The sequence below is a fragment of the Plecotus auritus genome, assembly GCF_963455305.1.
Source record: "Plecotus auritus genome assembly, chromosome: 8".
Classification (NCBI taxonomy): domain Eukaryota; kingdom Metazoa; phylum Chordata; class Mammalia; order Chiroptera; family Vespertilionidae; genus Plecotus; species Plecotus auritus.
The window spans coordinates 111,802,654-111,829,427 of NC_137782.1; the positions used below are offsets into that span (position 1 = coordinate 111,802,654).

The window sequence follows — 26,774 nt, forward strand, 5'->3', positions numbered from 1 at the left end:
TGTATGCGTCCCAACCATGGATCAAACCTACAACCTAGGTATGTATGTACCTTGACTGGGAATTGAACCCACATCCGTTTGGTGTATGGGATGACACTCCAACAAATTAAGCCATCTGGCCGAGGCCTTGTGATTTTTTTTTTAAAGACATTTATTTTATATATTACAGCAGACCCTTTAGCATTTCTTGCATTGCTGGTTTGGTGGTAATAAATTCCCTTAGTCCTTTTTTGTCTGTGAAGCTCCTGATTTCACCTTCAATTTTGATTGATAGCCTTGCTGGGTACGGTATTTTTGGATTCAGACCCTTCCTTTGCATGACTTTGTATATTTCATTCCATTCCCTTCTGCCCTGATGAGTTTCTGTTGAGAAATCAGTTGCTAGTCTGATGGGGGTTCCTTTGTAGGTAACTTTCTGTCTCTCTCTGGCCACTTTTAAGATTCTTACTTTGTCGTTGGTGTTTGCCAATTTAATTATAATGTGCCTTGGCGTCAGTCTTTTGGGGTTCATTTTGCTTGGGACTCTGAGCTTCTTGGATTTGTGTGGGTTTTTCTTCCCTATATCATGGAAGTTTTCTGTCATTTCTTCAAACAGGTTTTCTATTCCTTGCTCAGTTTCCTCTCCTTCTGGAACCCCTATTATGTGGATGTTGTTTTGTTTTGTGTTGTCCCAAAGTTCCCTTAGGCTCTCCTCCTGCTTTTTAATTTTTTTTTCTAGAAGCTGCTCTACTTGGGTATTTTTTCCTACCTTGTCTTCTAGCTCACTGATGCGGTCCTCTGCTTCTTCTAGTCTACTCTTGATGCTTTCTATTGAATTTTTTACAGCAGTGATGTCATTTTTCATTTCTTCTTGGTTTGTCTTCATTTCCTCTTGGTTCTTACTCATATTGTTGAATTTGTCTTCCATTCTTTTCAGCCACCTTATGACCATTTCTCTGAATTCTTTCTCTGACAGGTTGCTTGCCTCCATTTCGTTTATTTCCTTTTCTCTTGATGCCTGCTTTTCTTTCATATGCGGGCTGTTTCTTTGTCTACCCATGGTCTCTCTTCTCAGGGTGTCTGGTTATGTAGTTCTCTCTCTCCTGTGTTGACTTAAAGGCACAAAATACAACACAACCAGGTACAACACCCAAGGCACTGAACAGAAATATATTCATGATATTAATAACCCCAAATAAAGGTGACCACCAGAGAAAGGCAAATTAGGGGATAGGAGAGAAAGAAGAAGAGAGGAAAAAAAAAAAGAAAGGAGTGCCAAAATGAAATTGGGAAAAGGAAAAAAAAGTAAGAGAGAAAAGAAAGAGACTAAGAGAGAAAGGGGAACAAACTATATATATGGGGAGAAAACTCCAATAGAACAGCCACCAATCCCAGCAAATGCCAGCAACAAGTACCTGGAGATGAATACAAACTACAAACAACAACTAATATCAAGCGAGGCAAGGGAAAACAGAAGCAACAAACAAACAAAAACAAAGCAAACAAAAAAAACAAAACAACAAAAAGAATAAGCAAAACAATCTCACAAACAAGCATAACAAATCGATATAATCAACATTCAAGCAAACAACAACAAAAGGACAGAGAGAAAAACAATTTTTTTGGATAGTGAAGACAGAGAAGAGAGAGGTGTGTATGAACTCGGAGCAGGGGATTGGAAATTAGATATATAAGTAGGGTGAAATTTTGACAGGGGGTAAAAGGAAAGAATAGGGAAAATCTAAAGCAGGAGAAGGTTAAGAGAAACAGGACAACAAAAGGGGAAACGTTAGGAAGAGAGTGATGCATAAAGGTAGAGTTGAGGTAGAGTAGAATGATGCTAAAGGAAAGATGAAAATAGAATGTAGAACACTAATCTCAAAGTCAAATAAAGAGAAAATAAAATGACACTTTTTTTAAAAAAAAGATAAAATAGTAGTAGTAATAATACTGATTGGAAATAAAAATGTAATAATTAAAAAGGTAAAATCAAGTGAGGAAAAAAAGAAAAAAATTAGTTTGTTAAGTAAAAGATGAAAAAAAAATGTGCAGTAGTGAAGGTCATTCACTTCCTCTATTGTTCTGTTGGGCACGCCTGTTTCCCAGTCAGGACAGTATTGCAGTTCCTGCATTCCACTGCTCCTCAGTGTTGTAAGCCAGTCCTGATTTTTAAGCAGGCAGTGTGTCTTTTATTCCTTTATTTGTGATTACACAAGAGTCAATTTGTGGTTCAACCCCTGGGTGGCAGTGTTTCTGGATTGACCTCCGGGTCTATAGGTCCTCTCTAGCCTGTGCTTAGATCCTGCTTTCCCTGTGGCACTCAATACTGGTTTGTGGGAGTGGGCTGCTCCAGAGCTGGTTCTCCGACGGTCACTCCCCGCTCTGATCCCCAGGTTTCAGTAAAACAACTTTCCCCTGCAGTCTCCTAGGGTGTCCCCAACTGGGTGATCCCATGCACTGGGCTTAGTAATTAGAAGCAAGGATTTAAAGAGGAGAAAGCGCAAGTGTGCGAACTCCGGGGCTGCGCGCAAGTCTGCACAGCCTTCCTCCTCCCCCCACCCCGCCGTGTCCAAGCAGCTGGCACACTTTTAAAATTTTTAGGCTGTCCTTCTGCATCAGATCAAAGTGGGTTGCTTTTTAGAGATCCCCTCTGTTAGCAGCTCTAAGGACACCCTTCCACATTCACGGATCACGCCAGCCCCAACAGCCACGGATTTTTCTAGGCGCAGACTTCCCCCGGTCCTCCAGCTCCCACAGTGTGCGCGTTTCTCTGTCCTGCCAGGACCAGAGACCTCACCTTATCCCAGGTGAAATCTGACCTTTCCATGGTGGAGTGTAAAGCTCCTCTGAATCTGCAAGTTTGCGGCAATTGGGGACTGGTGCTCTGGGGTTCTCAGCTGTTCGGTGGGTGCCACAGTTGTAGATTTTCAGGCTTCCGATAACATCCACTTTCCCCTTCAAGATGGCACAGTCTCTGTGTCTGAGCTGGTGGCTCCAGGAGGGAACCCAGCAGCAGTGGGGGCTGCCCGGTCAGGGGTGCCCTGTCCAGCAGTCCCCCACCTTCTCCTGGAGTATAGCTGTCCCTTAACTCACCAACAGACACTCCCCATGCGACCCTCAGCTGTTCTTTCTATCTGCTCCGGGACAAGGCTCAGGACACGTCTGTCTGTTCAAAGCCGCCATTTTTTTCCCTCTCTCCATTGATTTTTAGAGATAGTGGAAGGGAGAGGGAGAGACAGAGAGAGAGAAACATCTATGTGAGACAGACACATCGATTGGTTGCTTACTGTATATGCCCTAACCAGGGCCAGGGATCGAGCTTGCAACTGAGGTATGTGCCCTTGACCAGAATCGAACCCAGGCCCCTCAGTTCACAGGCTGACGCTGTATCCATTGAACCACCCAGCGAGGGCATAATTTTTTTTAACCATGGTTTTTTAAGAGTGTATTGTTTAATCTCCACCTGTGTGACTTTTCCAATTTTCGTTCTGTTCTTGATTTTCAGTTCCATGCCATTGTGATAGAAAAGATACTTGTATGATTTCAGTCTTTAAGTCCATTAAGACTTGTTTTGTGCCCTACATTTGGTTTAGCCCACAGAATGTTCCATGTACACCTGAGAAAATGTGTATTCTGCTGTTGTTGGGCAGAGTGTTCTGAATATGTCTGTTAGCTACAATTTGTCCACAGTGTTGTTTCAAGTCCTCTATATTTTTATTAATCTGCCTTGTTGTCCTGTCCCTTATTGAAAGTGGGATATGACCACGGCAGATTATAACTTTACCACATCCATGAGCAACACACTCAAGTGGAACACCAAAGCCCCACTTAAGCAAGTTCTGCTCCATAGGGGTGTCTCCTGCACAGCAGCTCTTCTGTTTTAGTCGCTCCTGACTGGCAGCCCTTACTGGCAGCCCTTACTGGCAGCCATAGCTGAGTTTCCATCAGCTTGACCCAACTGTTTTCTCCACCCTGGTGATTCTCTAAGACTTTTCCTCATCCAATTGCAGCCACACCCACACTGTCTGTAGCTGATTTTCCATGTCAGTGGCCTTTCCTGGCTCAGGTTTCAGACTTTGCTAAAATCTCTCAAACAAGCAACAGCTAGTGTCAAACATATCAATTAAAGGCCCAAGACCCTGCACTAGCACCAGCCTGCCTTGCTTCACAGCTGGACCTTGCATGGGCACTTCCTAGCCCAATACAAGTAGCAGCCATCTGCAGCTCTCTCTGTAGCTCCTGCCAGGTGGCCCCAAGCAGTGGCTGACTGTACACCTCCTGGAAGGCCCCAGAGCCAGTGCACCCAGTGGACATCATATAATCAGACCATACCAGATTATAACTCTACACATCCATAAGCTACACATTCAAGGGGCAGAATTAGTGGGCAGTGAAGCCCCACTGAAACAAGTCCTGCTCCATTGGAGTGTCTACTGCACAGCAGCTCTCCCACTGTAATCACAGCTGGTCCTCACAGCCAGTTGGCCTGGAGTTCAGTTCCTCCCAGTGATGCTAAAGCAATCAAGGCTCAACTATAACAAACCAGTGCACACATCCTACACAGGGGCACACCTAGAGTGCCCAGCTCAGGTGACTGGGGAGGCTGAGCCACTGGGTTCTACAGGACACCCACTACACAAGGTCACTTTACCAATTCTAGGAGACATAGCAGTTCTACCTAATACATAGAAACAAACACAGGAAATCAGCCAAAATGCAGAGACAAACATGTCACAAATGAAAGAACAGAAGAAATCTCCAGAAAAATAACTAAATTAAATGGAAGCAAGCGAACTAGTAGATATAGAGTTCAAAATAATGGTTATACGGAAACTCAAGGATCTTAAGAGCTTCAAGAGACTTAGAATATCAAAGACATAAAAAGTGAAAAGCAGTTAGTTACCTACAAGGGAGAACCCATACGACTGTCAGCTGATTTCTCAACAGAAACTTTGCAGGCCACAAGGAGTGGCAAGACATATTCAAAGTGATGAAAAGCGAGGACCTACAACCAAGATTACTCTACCCAACAAAGCTATAATTTAGAATGAAAGGTCAGATAAAGAGCTTCACAGACAAGAAAAAGCTAAAGGATCACCACCAAACCAGTATTACAAGAGATGTTTAAGGGCCTTATTTAAGAAGAAGAAAAAAAATATGAACAATAAAATGGCAGTAAATACCATTTACCAACAATTGAATCTAAAAATAAAAATAAATGAACAAGGAATGTAAAGAAAATAAACTGATGAATAAAATAGAACCAGAGGCATGGAAACATGGAACAGACTAATGAATCTCAGAGGAAAGGGGCAGGGTGGGAAGAGATTAATCAAAGAACTTATATGTGTATGTGCATTACCCATAGACACAGACAATAGGGTGGTGAAAGTCTAGGGCAGGGCAGGAACTGGGTGGAAGAGGACAGTGGGGAGAAAAAAGTTGAGTACATCTGTAATAAAGGTAAGAAAAAGAAAGTGAGGTATGGAAGTCTGCTATATTATAGATCTGTCTCCTACTGTCTTCAATTTGTCAATGCTTGCTTCATATATTTAGAAGTTCTAATATTGGTGTGTATATATTTATAATTTTTATATCTTCTTGGTGAATGGACTCTATTTTCATTATATAATGTCCTTCTTTGTCTTTTGTAACAGTTTTTTGGCTCAAGGATTATTTTGTCTAATATTATTAGTCATCCCTGTTCACTTTTGTTTATTATTTGCATGGTATGTCATTGTCCATCCTTTCATCTTCAACCTATGAGTGTCCTTAGATCTAGAGTGAGTCTCTTTATAGGTAGTGCTAGGGGCCCAGTGCACGAATTCGTGCACCTTGAAAGAAACTGTGGGCCGAGAGGTTGCAGTGGGCAGAGGGGCGGGTCTCGGCCCATCCTCCACACCCCCGCTTGGCCCCTCCTGCTACGGCCCCTGGTCCCCTGTCCACTGGCAACCCTGCTCGCACCTACTGACGGCATGGAGCAATTGGGGCCAGTACCAGCAGCAGGTGTGAGCGGAGCCGGTGCTGTCAGTGGGTGCAAGCAGTGGCTACTGCCCCGAATGCCCCTCAAGAGCAGGGAGAGGTGGAGAAGCCCTCAGGAGCAATTTGAGCCTGCACCAGGCGCCGGCAGTGGGTGCGAGCGGTGGCTCCAGCACCAGAAGCAGGTGTGAGCAGGGCGCTGGCAGCAGGTGCGAGCACCGGGTGGGACCCCGGTGTGTGGGAGCAAGGAATTTTCAGTAACCAACAGAGGCTTGCCCCGATGACAATGACTGGCTCCCCACCTTGGTCTGGCATCCCCGCTCACCTGCTCCACCATCCAGCCGTGGCTGAAGCCCACCATGTTCCGCACTCTGCCTCCTGCTGCCAATGCCTGCCATGTTCCACACATGCCCTCTGGTGGTCAGTGCATGTCATAGCAACCTGTTGTTCTGCCATTTGGTCTATTTGCATATTAGCCTTTTATTATATAGGATAGGATATAGTTAAATCCTATTGTCCATTCTTCCAATCTGTCTTTTGATTGGGGAGTTTAATCCATTTACATTTATAATAATTACTGATAGGAGAGGACTTACTATTGCCATATTATTATTGATTTTCTGTATGTCTCAGATTTGTTTTGTTCCTCATTTCCTTCCTTCTTACCTTCTGTTGTGTTTGTTTGTTTATTTATTTATGTATTTTTATTGATTTCAGAGAAGAAGGGAGAGGGAGAGAGATAGAAATATCAATGATGAGAGAAAATCATTGATCAGCTGCCTCCTACACACCCCCTACTGGGGATTGAGCCCTCAACCAGGTCATGTGCCCTTGACTGGAATCGAACCTGGGACCCTTCAGTGTGCAGGCCAATTCTCTATTCACTGAGTTAAACCGGCTGGAGTCCTTCTCTTGTGTTTAATTGATTTTTTTGTGGTGATACACTCACTCCTTTTCATTTCCTTTTGTGTGCATTCTATAGATTTTTTTCTTTGTGGATACTATGGGGATTACATAGTTATAAGAATCTATTTTAAACTGATAATAATTTAACTTTAATGCTGACATTTATTTTGTTTTTGAACCCTTAATGTGTACCATGCATTGCATTGAACACTCCGCACTTACTTCATTTCAATTTTTGTATTAGCCTTCTGAAATTCAGGTATTACTTCTGTATTCTACAAATGAGGAAACCAAAACACAAGGAGAATAATTAATTAACCTGAAGATACATAGCTAGGAAGTAGCAAAGTCAGAATTCACTCCACGTCTGCCACACCCTTTCATGTCCCACCCAGTACTGTGAACAATCAGCTCACATTTCTTCTGCATTCATCACATCAGGTGGGATGGCCACATGGCTTTGTTAAAACATGTAGCTGACTAGTCTCTTTATTTCCAAAACACGTAATCATGCCTTTTTTTAAAAAAATTGATTTCAGAGAGGAAGGGAGAAGGAGAGAGAGATAGAAACAATAATGATGAGAGAGAATAATTGATTGGCTGTCTCCTGCACACCCCCCACTGGGGATCAAGCCCGAAACCTGGGCATGTGCCCTTGACTGGAATCGAACCTGGGGCCCTTAAGTCCACAGGCCGATATTCTATCCACTGAGTAAAATTGGCTAGGGCTCATGGCTTTTTAAAAATTTAACATTTAATATGGGCGTTTAGCTAAAATGGAAGCATAAGTATGGCAGGCCAGAGTGGAGACTTGAAAGTGTACCCATAAAAATGTAAGTTATCTGAAATTTAACATGACCAACTTGGAGTGGGATTTTCCCATATAATTGTTGAATTTTTCCCAATGATGAAACAAAACTTGGAATAGTTCATTAAAGTAATAAACACACATATAAAAAACATTATAAGGTGGAGTGTAGGATATTGTTTAGTGAATACATTTCTTTTCTTCTTTAATAGTTTACTGCCGGAAACATTAATTGGAAGCATGTCCTACATTCATTTGTTGATATTTTATCGCCAAATTCTTGGAGATGTACTCCTGAAAGACAGGTTGAGCATGCAAAGTGCTGGTAAGGGGGTCTTTGCAATTTCCTTTTGTACAGTAATGCATCATGCTTTGAATAAATGGTAACCTATGTCAGCCTGTATCTTCTGCTTCCAAAGGTGAGACCAGTCATGAGAAAAGTGAGGCTGGGAAAAAACACAGAAATAATAGGATGTTCCCCTCCTAAAAGCTCTGTTTACTTGGTACAAGACTCATTCCAGAACCCTCTGTGGTGTGGATATAGTGGGGGATGGAGGTTGAGGGGACAGCTTTGAGCTCCTAGAGGTTAAAGTGTTAGAATATGTTGTCAACAAATCTTGTGACACAGTGATTCTAATTTGAATATATGTCTGTTGCAGTAAAACATATTGGATAAAGTTTGTGTAAATCCTTTTTGGTCTTTGTATTTCAGATGTAATCAGTAATCCCATACTGGCCACCTTCCCCAAGCTCTTGGAGCAGCCTGACGTGATGGATGCGCTCAGGGTGGGTAGTATCATGATGGGAATCTGGTGGGTTCTGAAAGCAATTGAACACACATTAGTGCATTCTGACACCTATTCTTTCCCCCCCCCCCCTATTTGTATGACACCTCCTGATCTGTGTCCACTTTTTAGCTGACTTGGGCTCATCCTTCCTTTCTTAGCATGAGTGTTACTTTTCCAGGCTGCTCAGCACCCAATAAGCAGGTGAAGGGCATGCTGTGTACACTCTTGCAATCTCTTATTTGTTGTTTGTTCCTTAACTTAAGATGGCCACTAATTGTGGCCTAAGAGCAAAAATCCAAAATGGTTTGTTAAATACATGAACTGAGTTCTCAGGGGAGAATCAGGGCACACATATCTTTCTTTATTTAATTCGACATATACTGTCTGCTGCATGAAATAGCAGCTGGTTGAACCACATGAATTCTTCAATTTTCAGCCATTTTTGACCTTTAAAATGTCAATTTTATAAAGTTCAACTTATCATAACAGGGTCAACAAATATTAGAAGACCTGTAAGCCCACAAGGCAGATGTACAGATACCATGGCAGGTGCCACAGGGGAAGCATGACACAGGTCCTTAGAGACTTAATAAGGCAGCAAATGAGGACCAGGGACTGTTCCATTAAAGAGGTCTTGGGTGAGATGGACCTAGTACACACTGGGGCCAAGTCTGGTTTTGATGTGCTGAGATGGCAGTGGAAGACATTACAGGATAGATCCCAAGATGGCTACAGAGTAGATGGGAACTACACTCATCTGTTCCCCACCCCAAACTGGGTTTACAGCTAAATTATAGAGCAGTCAACCTGAATAACCAACTGAAGGCTAGCTAAACTGAAATATTATAACCAAGGGTTTATAGAAGAAGCCACATAGAGACTGGCAAGAAGAGTGGAGACATGGAAAGGGCTGGCCCCCACACCCAAGTGCGGCAGTGGCTAAGAAGCTAGAGGGATATTGTACCTACAAAACTCCCTCCCCCCAGAATCATGGGGTCTCAACCCCATGTAGAGAGAACCCAGAGCAACAGAGATGGGAAGAGGAGCCCACATAGCATCTGGTGGTGAAAATCAGTGGGTCTGAAAATGTGTCTTAGTGGGGAGAAACCAAGATGGCGGCATAGGTAAGCACCTAAACTGCTGCCTCGCACAACAATTTCAAAACTACAACTAAAAGACAGAACGGACACCATCCAGAACCACAAGAAAGCTGGCTGAGTGAAAATTCTACAACTAGAAGGAAAGAGAAAAGCTCACAGAGAATTGGAGGTACGGCAAAGGGTCTTTGTGCGCGCAGAGGGAAGGACGGCTGAGAGCCTGGCTGACTTTCTCTGGCGGAAGGGGGAAGGAAGCCCCTGACTGCACTGAACCCCAGTTCTGACTGCACTGAACCCCAGTTCCGGGCGAGCCTCTGGGGACCCACGCTCTTGTCGGGGGGAGTCTGGACTCTCAGGCGGAGACTCGGGAGCTGGGGAAGGCAGAGGTCTGAAGGAGCGCGCCTGCCAGTGCGCACAAAGGCTGCGGAGGTTGCCACAGGCTTTCCCTACTGGAAGGGAGTCGGAGGCTCCTGACTGCACTGGGCCCCAGTTCTGACTACACTGAACCCTGGTTCCAGGCGAGCCCCTGGGGACACACGCTCTTGTGGGGGGAGTCTGGACTTTCGGGCGGAGACTCAGGAGCCGGAGAAGGCAGAGGTCTGAAGGTGCGCATGTGCACGCAAGGGCAAGGCTGACGGGAAGCCAAGACTGAGACTCCACCCCATCCAAGCTGAGCACAGAGGCTATTGCAATTTGGCAAGTCTAATCCTATAAGGCTGTCTCCAGCACCGAACTTCTCCCAGCATAGACACAGCTGATCCTTACAGCCAACTGGCCTGGAGGTCAATTCTTCCCAGTGATACCAACAACAATCAAGACTTAATTACAACAAGGCTGTACACACAGTTCTCAAAGGGGTGCACCAAGAGTGTCCACCTCAGGTTAACTGGGGAGGCTGAGCCACTGGGCCATATTGGAAACCTAGCACACAAATCTACCGTACCAACTCAGGGAAGCAGTGAAAATGCGGCATCAAAGAATCAGATCACAAACGAAAGAAATGGAGGAAAACAAACGACTAGATATAGAATTCAAAACCACGGTTATAAGGCTTTTCAAGAATATCCTAGAAAAGGCTGATAAATATAACGAGACCCTCAAAGATATGAAAAAGGACCAACTAGAAATTAAACATACACTGACTGAAATAAAAAATATTATACAGAGACCCAAAAACAGACTAGAGGAACACAAAAATCAAGTCAAAGAATTGAAATACAAAGAAGCAAAAAACACTCAACCAAAAAAGCAAAAAGCAAAAAAAAAAAAAATCCAAAAAGTTGAAGATGGTGTAAGAAGACTCTGGGACAACTTCAAGCATACCAACATCAGAATTATGGGGGTGCCAGAAGAAGAGAGAGAGCAAGATACTGAAAACCTAATTGAAGAAATAATGACCGAAAACTTCCCCCACCTGGTGAAAGAAATAGACTTACAAGTTCAGGAAGCACACAGAACCCCAAACAAAAGGAATCCAAAGAGGACCACACCAAGATACATCATAATTAAAATGCCAAGAGCAAAAGACAAAGAGAGAATATTAAAAGCAGCAAGAGAAAAACAGTTAATTACCTACAAGGGAGCACCCATACGACTGTCAGCTGATTTCTCAACAGAAACTATGCAGGCCAGACGGGAGTGGCAAGAAATTTTCAAAGTGATGAATAGCAAGAACCTACAACCAAGATTACTCTACCCAGCAAAGCTATTATTCAGAATTGAAGGGCAGATAAAGAGCTTTACAGATAAGAAAAAGCTAAAGGAGTTCATCACCACCAAACCAGTATTATATGAAATGCTGAAAGGTATTCTTAAAGAAGAGGAAGAAGAAAAAAGTAAAGATAAAAATTATGAACAACAAGTACATATCTATCAACAAGTGAACCTAAAAATCAAGTGAATTAAAAACCTGAGGAACAGAATAATCTGGTGAATATAATAGAATCAGGGGCATAGAAAGGGAGTGGACTGATAATTCTCAGAGGGGTATGGGGGGTTCAGGAAGAGACTGGACAAAAATCATACACCTATGGATGAGGACAGTGGCGGGGGGGAGGTAAGGGCAGAAGGTGGGGTGGGAACCGGGTGGAGGGGATCTACGGGCGGGAAAAGGAGAAACAATTGTAATAACCTGAATAAAGATTTATTTAAAAGAAAGAAAGAAAGAAAGAAAGAAAGAAAGAAAGAAAGAAAGAAAGAAAGAAAGAAAGAAAGAAAGAAAAATCAGTGGGTCTTCAGTCTACCTGAAAGACCCAGATGGCACCTTCACAGGGATGAGCAACCTGTTGTTACAGCAGCAGCCTGGGGGGTGCACCACCTGGTCTCCCACTGTTGGTGTTACCACTCTGCCATGCTTAGGTCCTATGGAGGGATCTGCTGGCTATACCCAGCAATAACTTTTGGGGCCCTCTTTTTCTAGAAAGGCTTTTGGTGGAGATTCAGACAGTGACTAAACTGTGTGACTTTCGGAAGAATGCTGGTCTCCCTACCTTGAGCACATAGCCAGAGCCTCTCCCCTACTTATTGAATCACTTAGCAGGCCTGCTGAGTTCAGTGGTGCAGGGGGACCAGAGTGCTGTGCAGAGCTGGGACTGTCAGACCAGTCTTTTGGAAAAATTTCTGTCCAGGAACCAGACAGGCAGATGCTGGGGTGTGTGGCTACTCCAATTTCCCTAGTGATATCAGCCTCTTCTACCCAGGAAGGGGAAGATATGCCTGTCCCCTCTCATATAAACTTCAGGGTACTGCCCCTCCAACCCCTCCCACTGGGAGACTGTTGGGATCAGCCCTGTCAAGTTCTGGATACCCCATCCCATTGGGTTCAGTTCTGAAAGGGGAAGGGAGAGTGTCTCAGAGTTTGGACATTAAAAGTGTAAGCCCCTTGGAGGCTATTGTGTGGGGCTGGGGCAAAGTGCGTAGCCCCCTCCTGTGGGCTTTGCTGGCATCACCCCAATGGGAGACTCCTTTGATATGTCTGCCTGAACCTGGGGCAGCTTAGCTTGCTTGTGCAGAGAGGACGGCTGGCTGCACCCAACCTAAACCTGTAGTGAGTTCCTCCAGGGGAAATTAGAGTTGGAGACTCAGACAGAGACTGAGTGGTTTGGCTCTGGAGTAGGGGCCACTTTTTCCTCATTGAGTGCCTGACTGCGTGATGCAAGTAGGGGACCTGTTAGCCCTGTCCTCCCAACCCCGGTTATCCCACCCTACTGAGCTTGCAACCTGTGGAAGGGGATGTGGTTTGTGGCCACCCTGTTGGGCCCACTCAACAGTCATCCTTTGGCAGGCTCTGGAGGAAGACCAGGAAACTTTAGGGTGAGCCAGAGTAGCTGACAGGTGGAGGTGGACCTCAGAGAGCCTTGGTCCTTTTACAGATCTGCCACCAGCTCTAACCCAGAGGAAGCTGATCATTATATACAAATTGACCCCTCCCCCACACACCTAGGTCCAGTAGATGCAGCCACAAATAATGAACAGAGTGGTAGCTCCAGACAGGTTGCCTACAGTCAGTTACACACAACATCTGACAGTGACCTGTACCCGAACCCCACTTAAGTGGACCCAGAACCAACACAGCCAGTGGTGGGCTTCAGATCAGACCAGAGCTCGACCCTAGTAGCCACATAAGCTGCACACCCAAAGGGGAATGACGGCAAGCACCAGACCCTCCTGGAAACAACTGTGCCTCAGGGGGTAGCCCCTGAACAGTGTCTCATACACAACGTCTCCTATAGTCAGCCAGGCTGAAGGGTAACTCTATCTGCAAAAGGGCCAACAGCACTCAAGACTCAACTACAACAGGAGGGTGTACATAGCCCACAAAACACATTTCTGGAGCAAGGAGCTCAGGTGATCTGGAAGATTGTGCCATTAAGCACAATAAGACACCATCATCCTAAAGCCATCATAACAAGTTTGGCAATCATAGCAGATCTACCTAATGCACAGAGACAAAATGGGGAGATAAAGAAATTGGCCCCAAGTGAAAAACAAGATAAATCCCCAGAAAAAGAATTAAATGAAATGGAAGCAACCAAAATACCAGATGCAGAGTTTAAAACAATGGTTATAAGGATGCTCAAGGACCTTAGGGGGAGAATGGATGATCTTAGTGAGAACTTAAAGAGATAGTAAGCATTAAAATAGGACATAGAAACCATAAAACAGAACCATTTGGAAATGAAGAATAGAATATCTCAAGTGAAGAATGCACTAGAAGGAATCAATAGCATATTAGATAAAGCAGAGGATTAAATCACTGATTTAGAGGACAGGATAACAGTAAGCACCCAAAAAGAGCATAAGAAATGAAAAAAAATTTTTTTAAAAATGAGGACAGTCTAAGGCAGTGGTCAGCAAACTCATTAGTCAACAGAGCCAAATATCAACAGTACAACAATTGAAATTTCTTTTGAGAGCCAAATTTTTTAAACTTAAACTTCTTCTAACACCACTTCTTCAAAATATACTTGCCCAGGCCGTGGTATTTTGTGGAAGAGCCACACTCAAGGGGCCAAAGAGCAGCATGTGGCTCGCGAGCCGCAGTTTGCCGACCACTGGTCTAAGGGTCTCTGGAACAGCATCAAGTATAACAACATTCACATTATAGGGTTACCAGAAGGAGAAGAGAGAGAGCAAGGGATAGACAAGAAATAATGTTTGAAGAAATAATGGCTGAAAACTTTCTTAACCTGGTGGAGGAAAAAACTGTACAAGTTCAGGAAACAGAGAGAGTCCCCATCAAGTTCAGGAAACTGAAAGAGACCCAAGCCAAGACATATTATAATTAAAGTGGCAAAGGTTAAAGACAAAGAGTGAATCTTAAAGACATCAAGAGACAGAAAAGAAAAAAAAAAGGCATCAAGAGAGAGACAGTTACTTATAAGGGAGTTCCCATAAGGCAGTCAGCTGATTTCTCAATAGAAACACATCAGGCCACGAGAGATTGGCATGAAATATTCAAAGTGATGTAAAGCAGGGATCTGCAACCAAGACTATTCTATCCAGCAAGTCTATCATTTAAAATTGAAGGTGAAATAAGGAGCTTCCCAGAAAAAAAAATGCTAAAGGAGTTCATTACCATTAAACCAGTATTGCAAGAAATGTTAAAGGGCTTGCTGTAAGAAGAAGAAATATATAGAGAGAGGAACATAAATATAAAGTATAAAATGCAATAAATAAATGCTTATCAATAATAACCTTCAATGTAAACAAATTAAATGCTCCAAAAGACACGGTAGCTGAAAATGGATAAGAAAACATGACTCATGTATATGCAGTTTACAGGAGACCCACCTCAGAACAAAGTAGTCACATAACTGAAAGTGAAAGGATGGAAAAGAATTATTCCATGCAAATGGAAAGGGAAAAAGAAAGCTTGTGTAGCAATATTTATATTTGACAAAATATACTTCCAAGCAAGGTAATAACAAGAGACAAAGAAGATTACTACAAAATACTAAAGGGATTGATCCAACAAGAGGATATAATCCTTGTAAACATGTGCACCCAACATACGAGCACCTAAATATATAAAAAAAATCTTGGTGAACATTAAAGGAGAGATTGACAGCAATATAGTCATAGTAGGGGATTTTAAACACCCCCATTACCATCAATAGATAGATCTTCCAGACAAAAAAATAACAAGGAAACAGCACGCTGGATCAGGTTGATTTAATGGATATTTACTAAACATTTTATCCCAAAAGCAGCAGAATATACATTCTTCGCAAGTGCCCATGCAACATTCTTAAAGACCACATGTTAGGACACAAAATAAGTCCCTAAAAGTTCAAGAAGATTGAAATCATATCAAGCATCTTCTCAGATCACAGTGGTATGAAACTAGAAATTAATTACAATAAAAAAACCTGAAAAACATTCAAACATATGTAGGCTAAATAGCATGTTATTAAACAATGAATGGGTTTAACAGATCAGGGGAGAAATAAAAAATTACCTGGAATCAAATGAAAATGGGTACACAACAACCCAAAATCTATGGGACACAGTGAAAGTAGTCCTGAGAGGGAAGCTCATAGCATTATAGGCCTACAACAAGAAACAAGAAAAATCTCAAACAATTTGACCCTATATTTAAAAGAGCTAGAAAAAGAACAACAAACAAAGCCCAGAGTAAGTAGAAGGAAGGAAATAATAATGATCAGAATGGAAATAAATCACACAGAGACTAAAAAAAAAATGCAAAAGATTAATGAAACCAACAGCTGGTTCTTTGAAAAGATAAACAAGGTTGACAAACCTTTAACCAGATTCATCAAGAAAAAAAGAGAGAGGACTCAAACCCAAATGAAAGAGAAATAACAACTGACATTACATAAATACAAAGGACTGCAAGAAAATACTATGAACAACTATATACCAACAAATTGGTCAACCTAGGCGAAATGGATAAATTCCTAGAAACATACAATCTTCCAAAACTGAATTAGGAAGAATCAGAAAACCTGAATAGACCAATACCAACTAATGAAATTGAAGCAGTAATAATAATAATAATAATAATAATAATAATAAAAAAAAAACAACTCTCAGCAAACAAAAGTTCTGGACGGGATGGCTTCATAGGTGAATTTTACCAAACATTCAAAGAACTAATAATACCTATCCTCAAACTATTCCCAAAAATTCAAGGGGAAAAGACAAGCTCATCTCATGAGGCCAGCATTATCCTAATTCCAAAACCAGATAAAGACACTACAAAGAAATAAAATCATAGGCCAATATGCCTGATGAACATAGATGCTAAATTCCTCAACAAAATATTAGCGAACCAGCTCCAACAGTACATTAAAAAGATCATACACCAGCCGGTGAGTCTAAAGTTGCTGAGTGCTGTTGGCGTTAAGTCAGATTCCTTACAGAGTTTGTGTCGTGTGAGCCTCTTACTGTTAACTTAGTAAAGCTCAGCTTCTTGTTGGCGCGTTGATGATGATAATGGCTCCTGGTCTGGTTAGTGACGTGCTCTGGCCTCTAAGAGTCCTTTTCAAACTCTCTGGCCCCAGGTGCAGCCGCCAGGGGTGAGGAGCACAGCCCCTAAGGCAGTTCTTCCTGGGGGAACTGTGAGCATCTGGGGCGAGGCTCCTGCCAGGAGGCTCCTGCTGGGGAGCGGGGGCGCACCTCTGTGGTCTCGGTGGGGAACTTTGTTTCCTGGAGACTCTTCGTCTTGGTGCCACATGTCAAGTTCACCCCAGTGCTTCCCCACTGAGAAAGGTCGATGCACCCACAGAATCCATGAACTCAGGTGCCAGAGGAAGGATACCGGCCAACAGGCTCCGCATGAGGCCCAGGAGCGAGCAGCTGAGCCTGGGCACCCCCTCGGGTACAGTGTGCAGAGCTGGCACCAGAGGCTTCAATCCTGACTTCTGTGAGGCTACCTGAACTCTGAGTTCTTATTTCTGTAAAGAGCGTTGGGGAAGCCTCGTGGGAAGGTGGAAATATCTACCTGCAAAGCTGTACAGCATTTATGTCCCGTGACCATTGTCATCATCCAGCAGACAGAACTGTAGACAGGTGTGGTACTCGGCAGTTTTCTATGTCTCTACTGGCTCGCCTGAAAAGCTCGCTAGTGTTTCATTGTTCAGGTGCTGTGTTTGTGCAGTTTGAATGTGTGTGATTGCGGTTCACTGATTCTGATCTTAAATTGGTTTAATGTGTAAGAAGCACAGGCTTCTGGGACGTCCCTCCCCACCTGGCCGGTCTGGCTCTGTGGTTAGAAGCAGGCGCCCTCAGACCGTTCTTACGGTGGCGGTTCTGACAGGGTTCTAAACCCCGGGCACCAGCTTAATTACAGTAAACTTGCAGGCATGTGGCAAAGACTGGTGAACCCTCAGATTAATATAGCATTTGTTTCCTTTTCAGAGTTCGTGGGCTGGGAAAGAAAGTACATTAAAAAGATCGGAGAAGGTAACCTGCTTTTCCACATGCACTTAACACGTTGTGGACCAGTAGTTTTACTGCTAGCTTGACCCAGTGGCCAGATAAGTTTCTACTGAATGAGTGCAAAACGTTTTACATAAATGTTAAAGGCACACCTTAAAATTAAATACTCATTGCATTTTGAAGTTATTTATTACATGTTCTTACAAGCTAATATATTTTTAAAGTATGATACTTTGTAAAACACTGTGTAATATGAAAACACGAGAATTCTTGTGATCCGTCCACATTAACATCCTCAGTGTCACTGCTCACACAATCTAACACAGGCTCCTTTTAGGCTAAAGTGGCCATAGTCATATTCCTCCTAGTCCCTTAAATGGGGTCATTACGGTTGTAAAGACACATTCCAGGAGTGTCTGGGTGCTGATTCCTAAAGTGAACCGACGCTGGATCAGGAGTCATTTCAGGTCACTGAGTGTCATTTCGTTGAGGGGAGATTCTAAACCAAAGCTCCCAGTTGACTATCAGATTTCTACTATTTTTAAAAAATTCCTCCTGCTCTCATAGTGCATAACAGGTAAGGAGAAGGAAAAAGAAAATCGGCCTGAGCCATGTCAGACATTGGAAAATGCAGGGTGTGCCTCGTTGCCACAGAAGCGTGTTCATTACAAACCAGCAGCACCATCCCCGTCAGTGAGCAACACCCTGACTGCTCCTCCACTCCAGGGTCCAAGAGACGGTTCTGGAAAGGGCCACATGGTCGGTATTTTTGACTTTGTGGGCCCTACGTTCTCTGTCACAGTGACTCAACTTTGCCATTGTAACATCTGAGCACGGCTGTTTCTATAAAACTTGGTTTATAAAAAGTAGCAGTGGCTACATGGACCCATGGGCCATGGTGTTTTGGACTTCTAAAGTCTTAATTATCTACAAACTAAAAACCCTAAAAGTTGAAAAAAAGTATCCATATTGTATCCTTATTTGACCTTTGCCAGAATTGGCAGTTTAAAAAAATATTTTTATTGATTTCAGAGAGGAAGGGAGAGGGAAAGAGAGAGAGAGAGAGAGAGAAACAATAAGAGAATTATCCATTGGCTGCCTCCTGCATGCCCCACACTGGGGATTGAGCTTGCAACTCAGGCATGTGCCTGGCTGAGAATCAAACTGTGACCTCCTGGTTCATGGGTTGACACTCAACCACTGAGTCACGCCGGCCGGGCTAGAATTGGAGGTTTAATGCTATTCTGGTGTAGCCATGGACAAGGTATTGGGCCTGAGGCAGGTGGAAATTGCCCTGCGCACAGGGTGTGCTTGAAGGGTGGCATCTCTGTGCAGACTCCACAATGTGGGGACACCTCCACCTTCAGAGTGCCCTGCCCTGTGATTCTCACTCAGCCTCTCTGTGTGGGGGCTGAGTGACAGTCTACACTGCAGTCCTCTTGTTATGGGGAGAGTCCTACAGCGGATCCTTACCGCTGGGGTCCTATCTCTGGATTTCACGCAGAGCACTTGTGGCCCTTCCCTTGTATACTTAATCGTCTGATGTGCTGTGATGGAAGTAAGGGGCACAGCTGGCTTCACGTTGTGCTTTCGTTGTATTTACTTGGACCCACACCCTTGTCACCGGAATTAGACTTTAGTGCCCATTCTCCTTGTTGGGATGTGTGAGACACCCTCAGTGCCTTAGGAGAGCCCTGGTCTCGAGGAGTCGCCCACAGACCTTCTGCTCTATGTGACTTGGTGACTCGTTCCCACTGAGGGGCTGCTTCCTGCTGCCTCCCTGGTGCAGAGCTGCTGACCTGACCCACCAGGCACTGTGGCACCTCCGCCCAGCTGTAATGGCTTTTAGTCAACAGAGTTCATAGAATTTAACACTTAATGATGCAGATCCATTCACAGTTACTTGTGGTGTTTTCCCAGAGAGACACAGAGTTCCTGAAGGCTGTGTTTCTCCTTGTTTACCACGACTGCGCGGTGCCCCTTCTCCACTCCACACTCCTGCCCCCGTTCAAGTGGGCTGAAGAAGAGACCGAGGCCGCGAGGTGGAAAGTCATCGCTGACTTCTTGAAGCAAAACCAAGAAAACCAGGGCGCCCTCCAAGCTCTGCTGTCACCAGAGGGTGTCCATGAACCTTTTGACATTTCAGAGCAGACCTACGACTTCCTGGGTGAAATGAGACAGAAAGCAGCCTGACAGTGGTGGCCCACGGCCCTCCGCTGCCCACCATGCTGCCCCCATGAAGTGCAGCCAGAAGTAACGGTCACGTCGAACTTAGCTTTATTCGTCCCTGTGTAGACCACATTCTAAAAGAAATATCTATATGGTCATGTGAATCTTTTAATAAATAAGTTGTTATAAGGAATACTGTTATACCTAATTTTAAATTTCAAAAACCAACTAACAAATATAAGTTGACTGTACTTATAGATTTGTATAAAAGCAAGATTTTTATCAAAAGCTGAATTATGATTATTCAAGAAAGTGACTATACAACCCAGGGGATGGCAGGAGATATGTACAGGTCATATGTCTCTAAGAGTCTAGTGTCTGGAATATAGAAATGTATGATCATTGCTAATAGAATTGATGTGAAATGAAGGGGAAATAAGCACAACCTATTTGAGAAAGTTGTGTTGTTAACCACTTCACTCAGTCTAATATTTGAATGTGATTTAACCTAATTAGATGTAAGAAAGAAGTTAGTTGTGTCTTTTTATGTCCATTTAATAGTTGCTCCTTCAAAAAACAAAGTTCAGGTATTGGGGAATGAGTCAGCCCAGCTGTCAGGGCAGGGATTCTGAACTGTAAATGAGGGGCCCACTCCCCCCAACCTCCCGGCCGTGTCCTGTCCATCGGGTCTGGGTGCTGGGACGGCGAGGGGACGCATGTACCAAAGAGCAGGAACAGCCTCTGTCCTCATGGTTTCATGGTCTTAAGGCAGCCGTGGGCAAACTATGGCCCGCGGGCCGGATCCGGCTGTTCTATCCGGTTCTCTTGCTCTCCCCTCCGCTCCTTTACTTTGAATTTATATTAGTTCACACAAACACTCCATCCATGCTTTTGTTCCGGCCCTCCGGTCCAGTTTAAGAACCCATTGTGGCCCTCGAGTCAAAAAGTTTGCCCACCCCTGGAAGGTGTGAGGCCTGCGGAGCTCACAGGAGCCAGCTGCGGTACAGAACATACCACGTACGGGCGGGCGGAGCAGGTTTGAGCCCGAATCCCTGAGGCCTCCGTGAAAGGGGCGGGGCTGGGAGTCCCAGCTGAGGCAGGCTGTCTGTCTGTCTGTCTGTCTGTCTGTCCACAGCCGCACTGGGGGCCCTGTGCGTGGCCGGCTCAGTTTCCTCCGTGTGAGCGTCCTCCGAGGGGGGCCGGAGGGGGTCAGAGCCGGCTGTCCCCTTGTCCCCTGGCGGCTTTGGGTCGCTCCTCACAACGGAGTCCACCACAGCACCCTCTTCCTGCGCACCGGCGTCTGAGCTACAGAGCAGCCCCTCACTCCCCTGTTGGGCGTGTGTCCCGGAGCACCTGATGCCCTGGCACAGCGCCAGTTTGGGGGGCGGGCAGCCCCGACAGGCTCTCTGTCCTATCAACGCCCCAGGTGGATGGATCCCCCCAGAGGAACCGTGAAGGAAGGAACCAGAGGGAAGGTGCCGACTGCAGGGCCCGTCACGGCTGCGGTTACATTAAACCCAGCAGCACTGTGGCCTGCGATGTCCTAGCACTGGGCCTGCGCAGAGTAGGTGGCCATGGACCACAGTGGGCATTCCCCCCCGCCCGCGGCCCCCTCCCCGCGCCTCGCTACCTGACTTGGGGCACCTCATAATATGGACGGGGTTTTGGCTGTGCCCCTCACGGTCTGAGCTCCCCTTATTTGCTCTCTAGCGGGTAGGTTAGATAACCTGGTCCCCTCAGCATCCAGGCTTGCTGTCTGAGCTCTCGGTGTTTGGTGGGTGATCAAGCGATTGGGCAGGGAGGCGGGCTGGGTGGAGCTGGGAGTGAGGGCCAGGAAGGGCTGTGCCTCCAGGTAGGAAGGGGCTCAGAGCTGCGACTCCTGCTGAAGGAAGCCGCCGTGTGCGGCCACAATGCCAGGCGGAGTCACTGTGAGACACAGCTCAACCCCAGGTTCCAGTCCTGTGTCTTGTAGCCGTTTTTCCGGCTCTGGAGGCAGGCTGGACCTTAACCTGTTCGTGTGTGTCTGGCTTTGCCAGCAGATTACTTGGCAGAACTTTGTCCTTTCGAAGAGGCCACCTTGGGGAAGCAGGAAAGGCTCCCAGCTTTGCGAGCCCTTTCCAGGTAGGCCTCTCTGCACGGCCTTCCATCCAGTCCTCCCTCTAGAGGCAGCCCTGTGTGGGGGGCAGCACTGAGCGAGGTTAGAATGAAGCCAGTGCAGAAACAGTGAGGAGCAGAGATGACGACACAGGACGGACGTCCTTGGGGGCGCTGTGTGATCACTGGGTCCAGTTCATCTGAAGCCCACATTCCCCGGAACCGCTCGCCTGCGGAGGTAGAAAGTTCCCTCCACGGTTAACCGGAATGCCTCCTTCTAACCTTTCAATGGAGGCCGCCCAATGGCTACACCTGTCCCTTCCTTCCCCAGGCACCTCAGGATTTCCCCTGGCCTCCTGCCCCTTGTCAGGTGACCAAGAAATTGTCTCTGAAAAGTGTGAAAAGCAATTTATGGTGGGAAGAGAGTTGGAGGAGGAGTAATCCTATCTAATAAAAGAGTAATATGCAAATTAACCATCACTTTGTGACAAAATGGCGGTGCCCATAGCCACAAGATGGCGGCGCCTAGTCCTCTCAGCCCCACGGAGTCCCCCAGTCTCAGGGAGGGCTGCCGCTGAGAGCCTGCAGAGTAAGCGGCCTGGCAGAATGCTGCCCAGCGGCCCTCTTGGCCCTTTATAATAAAAACAAATTCACTCCCTACGGCCAATCCCCTGCCAGTGGCAGCAGCCTGGGCTGGGGTCTCAGCCTGGCAGGGGCGCGGCACCCCCATGGTGTGATCCCCTGCACCCCCACGGCACGATCCCCTGCCAGCCGGCAGCCTGGGCTGGGGTCTCAGTCTGGCAGGGGCGTGGCACCCCCCACTGTGCGATCCCCTCCCAGCTGCGGGAGCCTGGGTTCTCAACCACTGAGTCACACCAGCCAGGCAGATATGGAGGAATCTTAAATGTTTTTTTAAAAAATATATATATTTTATTGATTTTTTTACAGAAAGGAAGGGTAAGGGATAGAGAGCTAGAAACATCTATGAGAGAGAAACTTCAAGCAGCTGCCTCCTGCACACCCCCTACTGGGTATGTGCCTCCAACCAAGGTACATGGCCTTGACCAGAATCAAACCTGGGACCCTTGAGTCTGCAGGCCGATGCTCCATCCACCTAGCCAAACCAGTTAGGGCTGTCCAATAGGTTAAAGACAAAATCCTATCTAATAAAGAGGGAATATGCAGGGGAGGGCATTTGGGGGTGACTGGGTTGTCAGGTGAGGGCAGTTGGGGATGATCGGGCTGGCAGGGGAGCAGTTAGGCATTGATCAGGCTGTCAGGGGAGTGGTTAGGGGGTGATCAGACTGGCAGGCAGAAGTGGTTAGGGGCAATCAGGCAGGCAGGTGAGCAGTTGGGAGCCAGCAGTCCTGGATTGTGAAAGGGATGTCTGACTGCCTGTTTAGGCCCGATCCCACAGGGATCGGGCCTAAACAGGCAGTTGGACATCCCCCGCGGGGTCCCAGATTGGAGAGGGTGCAGGTTGGGCTGAGGGACACCCCCCCCCCCAGTGCATGAATTTCGTGCACCGGGCCTCTAGTGAAAGATAAAAGCAGTTGTCCCAAAGTCTTTATGCCTGAGAGACTAGATTCAATCATTTGAAGCATGACTTGAGTGCCTACTGTGTGTGGCAGTATTTGCTGTGAACCAAGCAACTGCTCTCCCGAAAGCAGCATCCTGGGGAGAGACAGGGATGGGGACACAGATGTGGATGAACCAATAGGCAGGGGTACTGGGTGGTGACAGTGCTGCGCAGAGAATCACAACAGGCCGGCGCAGCCCCGTTCTGGTCAGACAGGGTGGCTCTGCCTCCTCCTCCTCCCCACTGAGGGCAGCCAGAAGGCCTGGGCAGCATCTGAGGACTCGAAGCAATAAATGGGAGCAGGGAGTCTTGGGAAGGAAACCAGAACTCAAACACCACCAAACTGGTGGAAGCCCCATTCTCCTCCGTCTGGGCTCAGAGACAGCATGGGCCTGGGAAGTGCACAGGAGACAGACAAACAGCTCCCGGCGAAGCCTCGCTTGCTGTTGTGAGGAATGGGAACGAGCCCGACAGCCAGAGCATGGAAAGCCCCTGCTTATTTGTGTGTTTTCTGTCTTTCCTGCCCGGCCCCAGCGCCCCAGCGGTCTAGTGACAGTAACAATAGCAAGGGCAGTGGCAGCCAGACAGGTGACCAGGACGCTGAGGGAGAGGGACTCTTCTCTCGGATGAATTTTAAGGAAAAGACAAAATTCTTATCAATATAATTCAACTGATTGAACAAGCTTTGTTCTCAATAAATTTTTAATATAGCAACTTTTAATGAGTTAAGGAGGGAAACTTCAAATACTGCAAAGAAATAACACATTACAAGAGATTTTAAACATCATGAAAAATGTTTGCTTTCATTTTCCAGACAAATTCTGCATTCTGACAAATTTGAAATGGCAGCCATATCTCCCAGAGAGCCACCTACTCTACACATACTTGCTAGAGTCACTCTGTTTCAGACAGGTTCTCTCATAAAATGAATGTAAGTTCCAGCTGTGGGAAGTACAATCCTCATTGTAGTGAGAATCGTGACGTTTTGAAGAATCCCTTCATTCTGGAACTGGGACAGCAGAGCAACATATAAACAAATCATAAATACAACACATACGAAGTATTTTTTGAGAAGTGAAGGAGAAAGAAACTTGATTCCTTTTTGCATACTCAGATGTCTCTCACAGCCCGCTTTCCTCAGGCTTCCTAACCTGGTCCGCCTGGGGATCCACCCAGGTTGCTCAGGGAACTCGGAGCCTCTTCCTGCCCACGCCCCCTCCTCCCTCCCGTCCCCTCCCTCCCGCCCCCTCCCCCCTCCCCCTCCCCCTCCCCCCCGCTCCCCCCCCCCCCCCCCCCCCGCTGACAAATGCTGTCTTTCCACCTCTCCAGGCCTCTTGTATCACCCTGTCCTCTTCTACCACCTTAGACCTCACTTCCCCAGAGGGAGCCCTTCTTCTGAACACCCATTTTATATCCCAATCAACCCCCGACATATGCCGCAAACTTCAAAAAACAGATACAGGTCCACAGGCAGTGCTCTGGCGCCCCCCGCCGTCCGCCAGGCAGCGGAGATCCAGCCCCCGCCGCGCTCTCCCTCCACCGGCTCAAGCCAGCCACCCGCAGCAGCGCCCTGGCGGGCAGGAGGGAGAGCACCCGCTCCACTAACTCTGCCAGGTTGCTGAGCACGAAGGCGCCCGGTGGGTCCCTGCGGGAAGCGCTACTGCTGCCCACCGGCTCCATCCTGCTCCGCAGGTTCCAGAGTTTCTGTCTTTTCCCTGGAGAGTTAAGTCTGTATATTATGATTGCTGATATATTTTTATTTATTTCTCTCATCTTACTGTCTGCATTTTTTTCTATGATAATTTCTCTTTGCTCTTCCCCCTCCTTTCCTATCTTCTGTTTAAATGATTAAGATGATGTTATTTCATTTCCTCCGAATAGTCTAGAAGTTACCTATAGTATTTATATTCTCTTAGTGGTTTTTACCCTGACATTTTAAACTTATATAATGATTTAACAGAGTCTGAAATTAACCATTATGTTTATGATTGTCATGACCACTTCAAGAACATTAGACTGTCTTAACTTCAGTTTTCCATCTCATTTTGTATTTTAGTGTTGCTTATTATTTTAATCCCACCATATTTTATGTTTCTTCAAATTAATCATTATTTTAGTTATGATTGTCATTTTATAAATTAAATACTTGTTTAGATTTTCTTACATGCTTACCTGTTTTCTCTACTCACTGTTGCTTCTTACATCTTATTCTTTTCTTGTGAGTTCAGTTTATTTCTGAAGTGCATCCTTTAGATATTTTTTTTAGCAAGGATCAGTTAACAGTAAACTCTGTCTTTGTTTTAATATGCCTTCATTTTGGCATACATATCTAGTGATTACTTAGCTGGGTATAGATATATCTAAGAAAGGACTAGGTTTTTAGAAATAACTTTTTATTATAAAACTAGTGACTTGGTGCATGAAATTCATGCACATTAAAAGGGAATTAGAGGGAATATTTTAATATTGCTATTTGCCCTTTCTCTATAATAGAAGTGTCAGAGGTGAAAGAAAATTAGTAAAATGTATATGAAAATCTTCCTCCTTTCAGAGTCTGGGGCACCCTACGGGAACCAGAGTCAAGTCCCTGCCCACCCACATGTGCCTCAAAATCACACAAGACCCAGACCTGACCGGCCTCACTCCCATCAAGCACTGCTGGGTGGGGGGGCGCAGCCTCAGGTCATCTGGCTCAGCGCCAGGGTGAGGGGTGCAGCCTGAGATTCCCCAGCCCAGGCTGGGGGGCATGCCTTGAGGTCCCTGTCAAGCCCCACTGGGCAAGGGGCATGGCCTCACTTTCCCCGGCCTGTGCCAGGGTGGGGAGCGCACCTTGAGATCCCCCGTCAAACCCCATGGGGGGGGTATGGCCTGAGGTCTCCTGTCAAGCTCCGCCAGGCAGGGGGCATGGCCTGAGGTCCCCCAGCCTGGTGCTGAGGTGGGGGTCGTGGCCTGAGGTCCCCTGTCAAGCCCCACGAGGCAGGGGGTGCAGCCTCAGGTCCCCTGCACCAGCCCAGTGCCACTCAGCCTCAGGTCCCTGCTGATTGCTCATTAAGGCTTTTTATGGTAACCCTGCCTCTGCCGTGGGCGCAGCCATCTTGTTATGGCATGATGGTCAATTTGCATATTCCCTCTTTATTAGATAGGATAAAACACAAAAACAAAAAAAAAATCCCATTATGGTTTAGTGAATTATTATAAGGCAAACACTCATAACCAATACCCAAGTTAAGAAATAGGAATGCATCACCTATGGATATATTTGTATTTGCTTGGGACTCTTGAAACATTCAGGGTAATTTCCTCAACTATATTTTCTATTTTACAAATTATCTCTTTAGTTGTGTCTACTCTGCCTATTTTTTTATTAGTATATATATTTTTCATTTATATAGTTTTATTTGATTACTAGAGGCCCAGTGCATGAAATTTGTGCACTTGGGGAGGGGGTCCCTCAGCCCGGCCTGCACCCTCTC

At 45.8% G+C, this 26,774-nt stretch overlaps 1 protein-coding gene across 9 annotated transcripts in view; it reads left to right on the forward strand.

Moving 5' to 3' along the window:
- Positions 1-20,148, forward strand: part of NPHP1 (nephrocystin 1) — a 107,919-nt gene extending 87,771 nt beyond the window's left edge. For 6 of the 9 annotated variants that reach the window (XM_080683198.1, XM_080683195.1, XM_080683194.1 and 3 more), the window contains 4 exons: positions 7,885-7,997; positions 8,385-8,458; positions 17,439-17,483; positions 19,380-20,148. In XM_080683198.1, coding sequence (XP_080539324.1) covers positions 7,885-7,997; positions 8,385-8,458; positions 17,439-17,483; positions 19,380-19,652 — 505 coding nt within the window. In that variant the 3' untranslated portion in view covers positions 19,653-20,148. Of the gene's footprint in view, positions 1-7,884; positions 7,998-8,384; positions 8,463-17,438; positions 17,484-19,379 lie in introns of all 9 variants that reach the window. The other 3 variants (XM_080683197.1, XM_080683196.1, XR_013961370.1) reach the window with 3 other exon arrangements.
- The last annotated feature ends 6,626 nt before the right edge of the window (positions 20,149-26,774 follow it).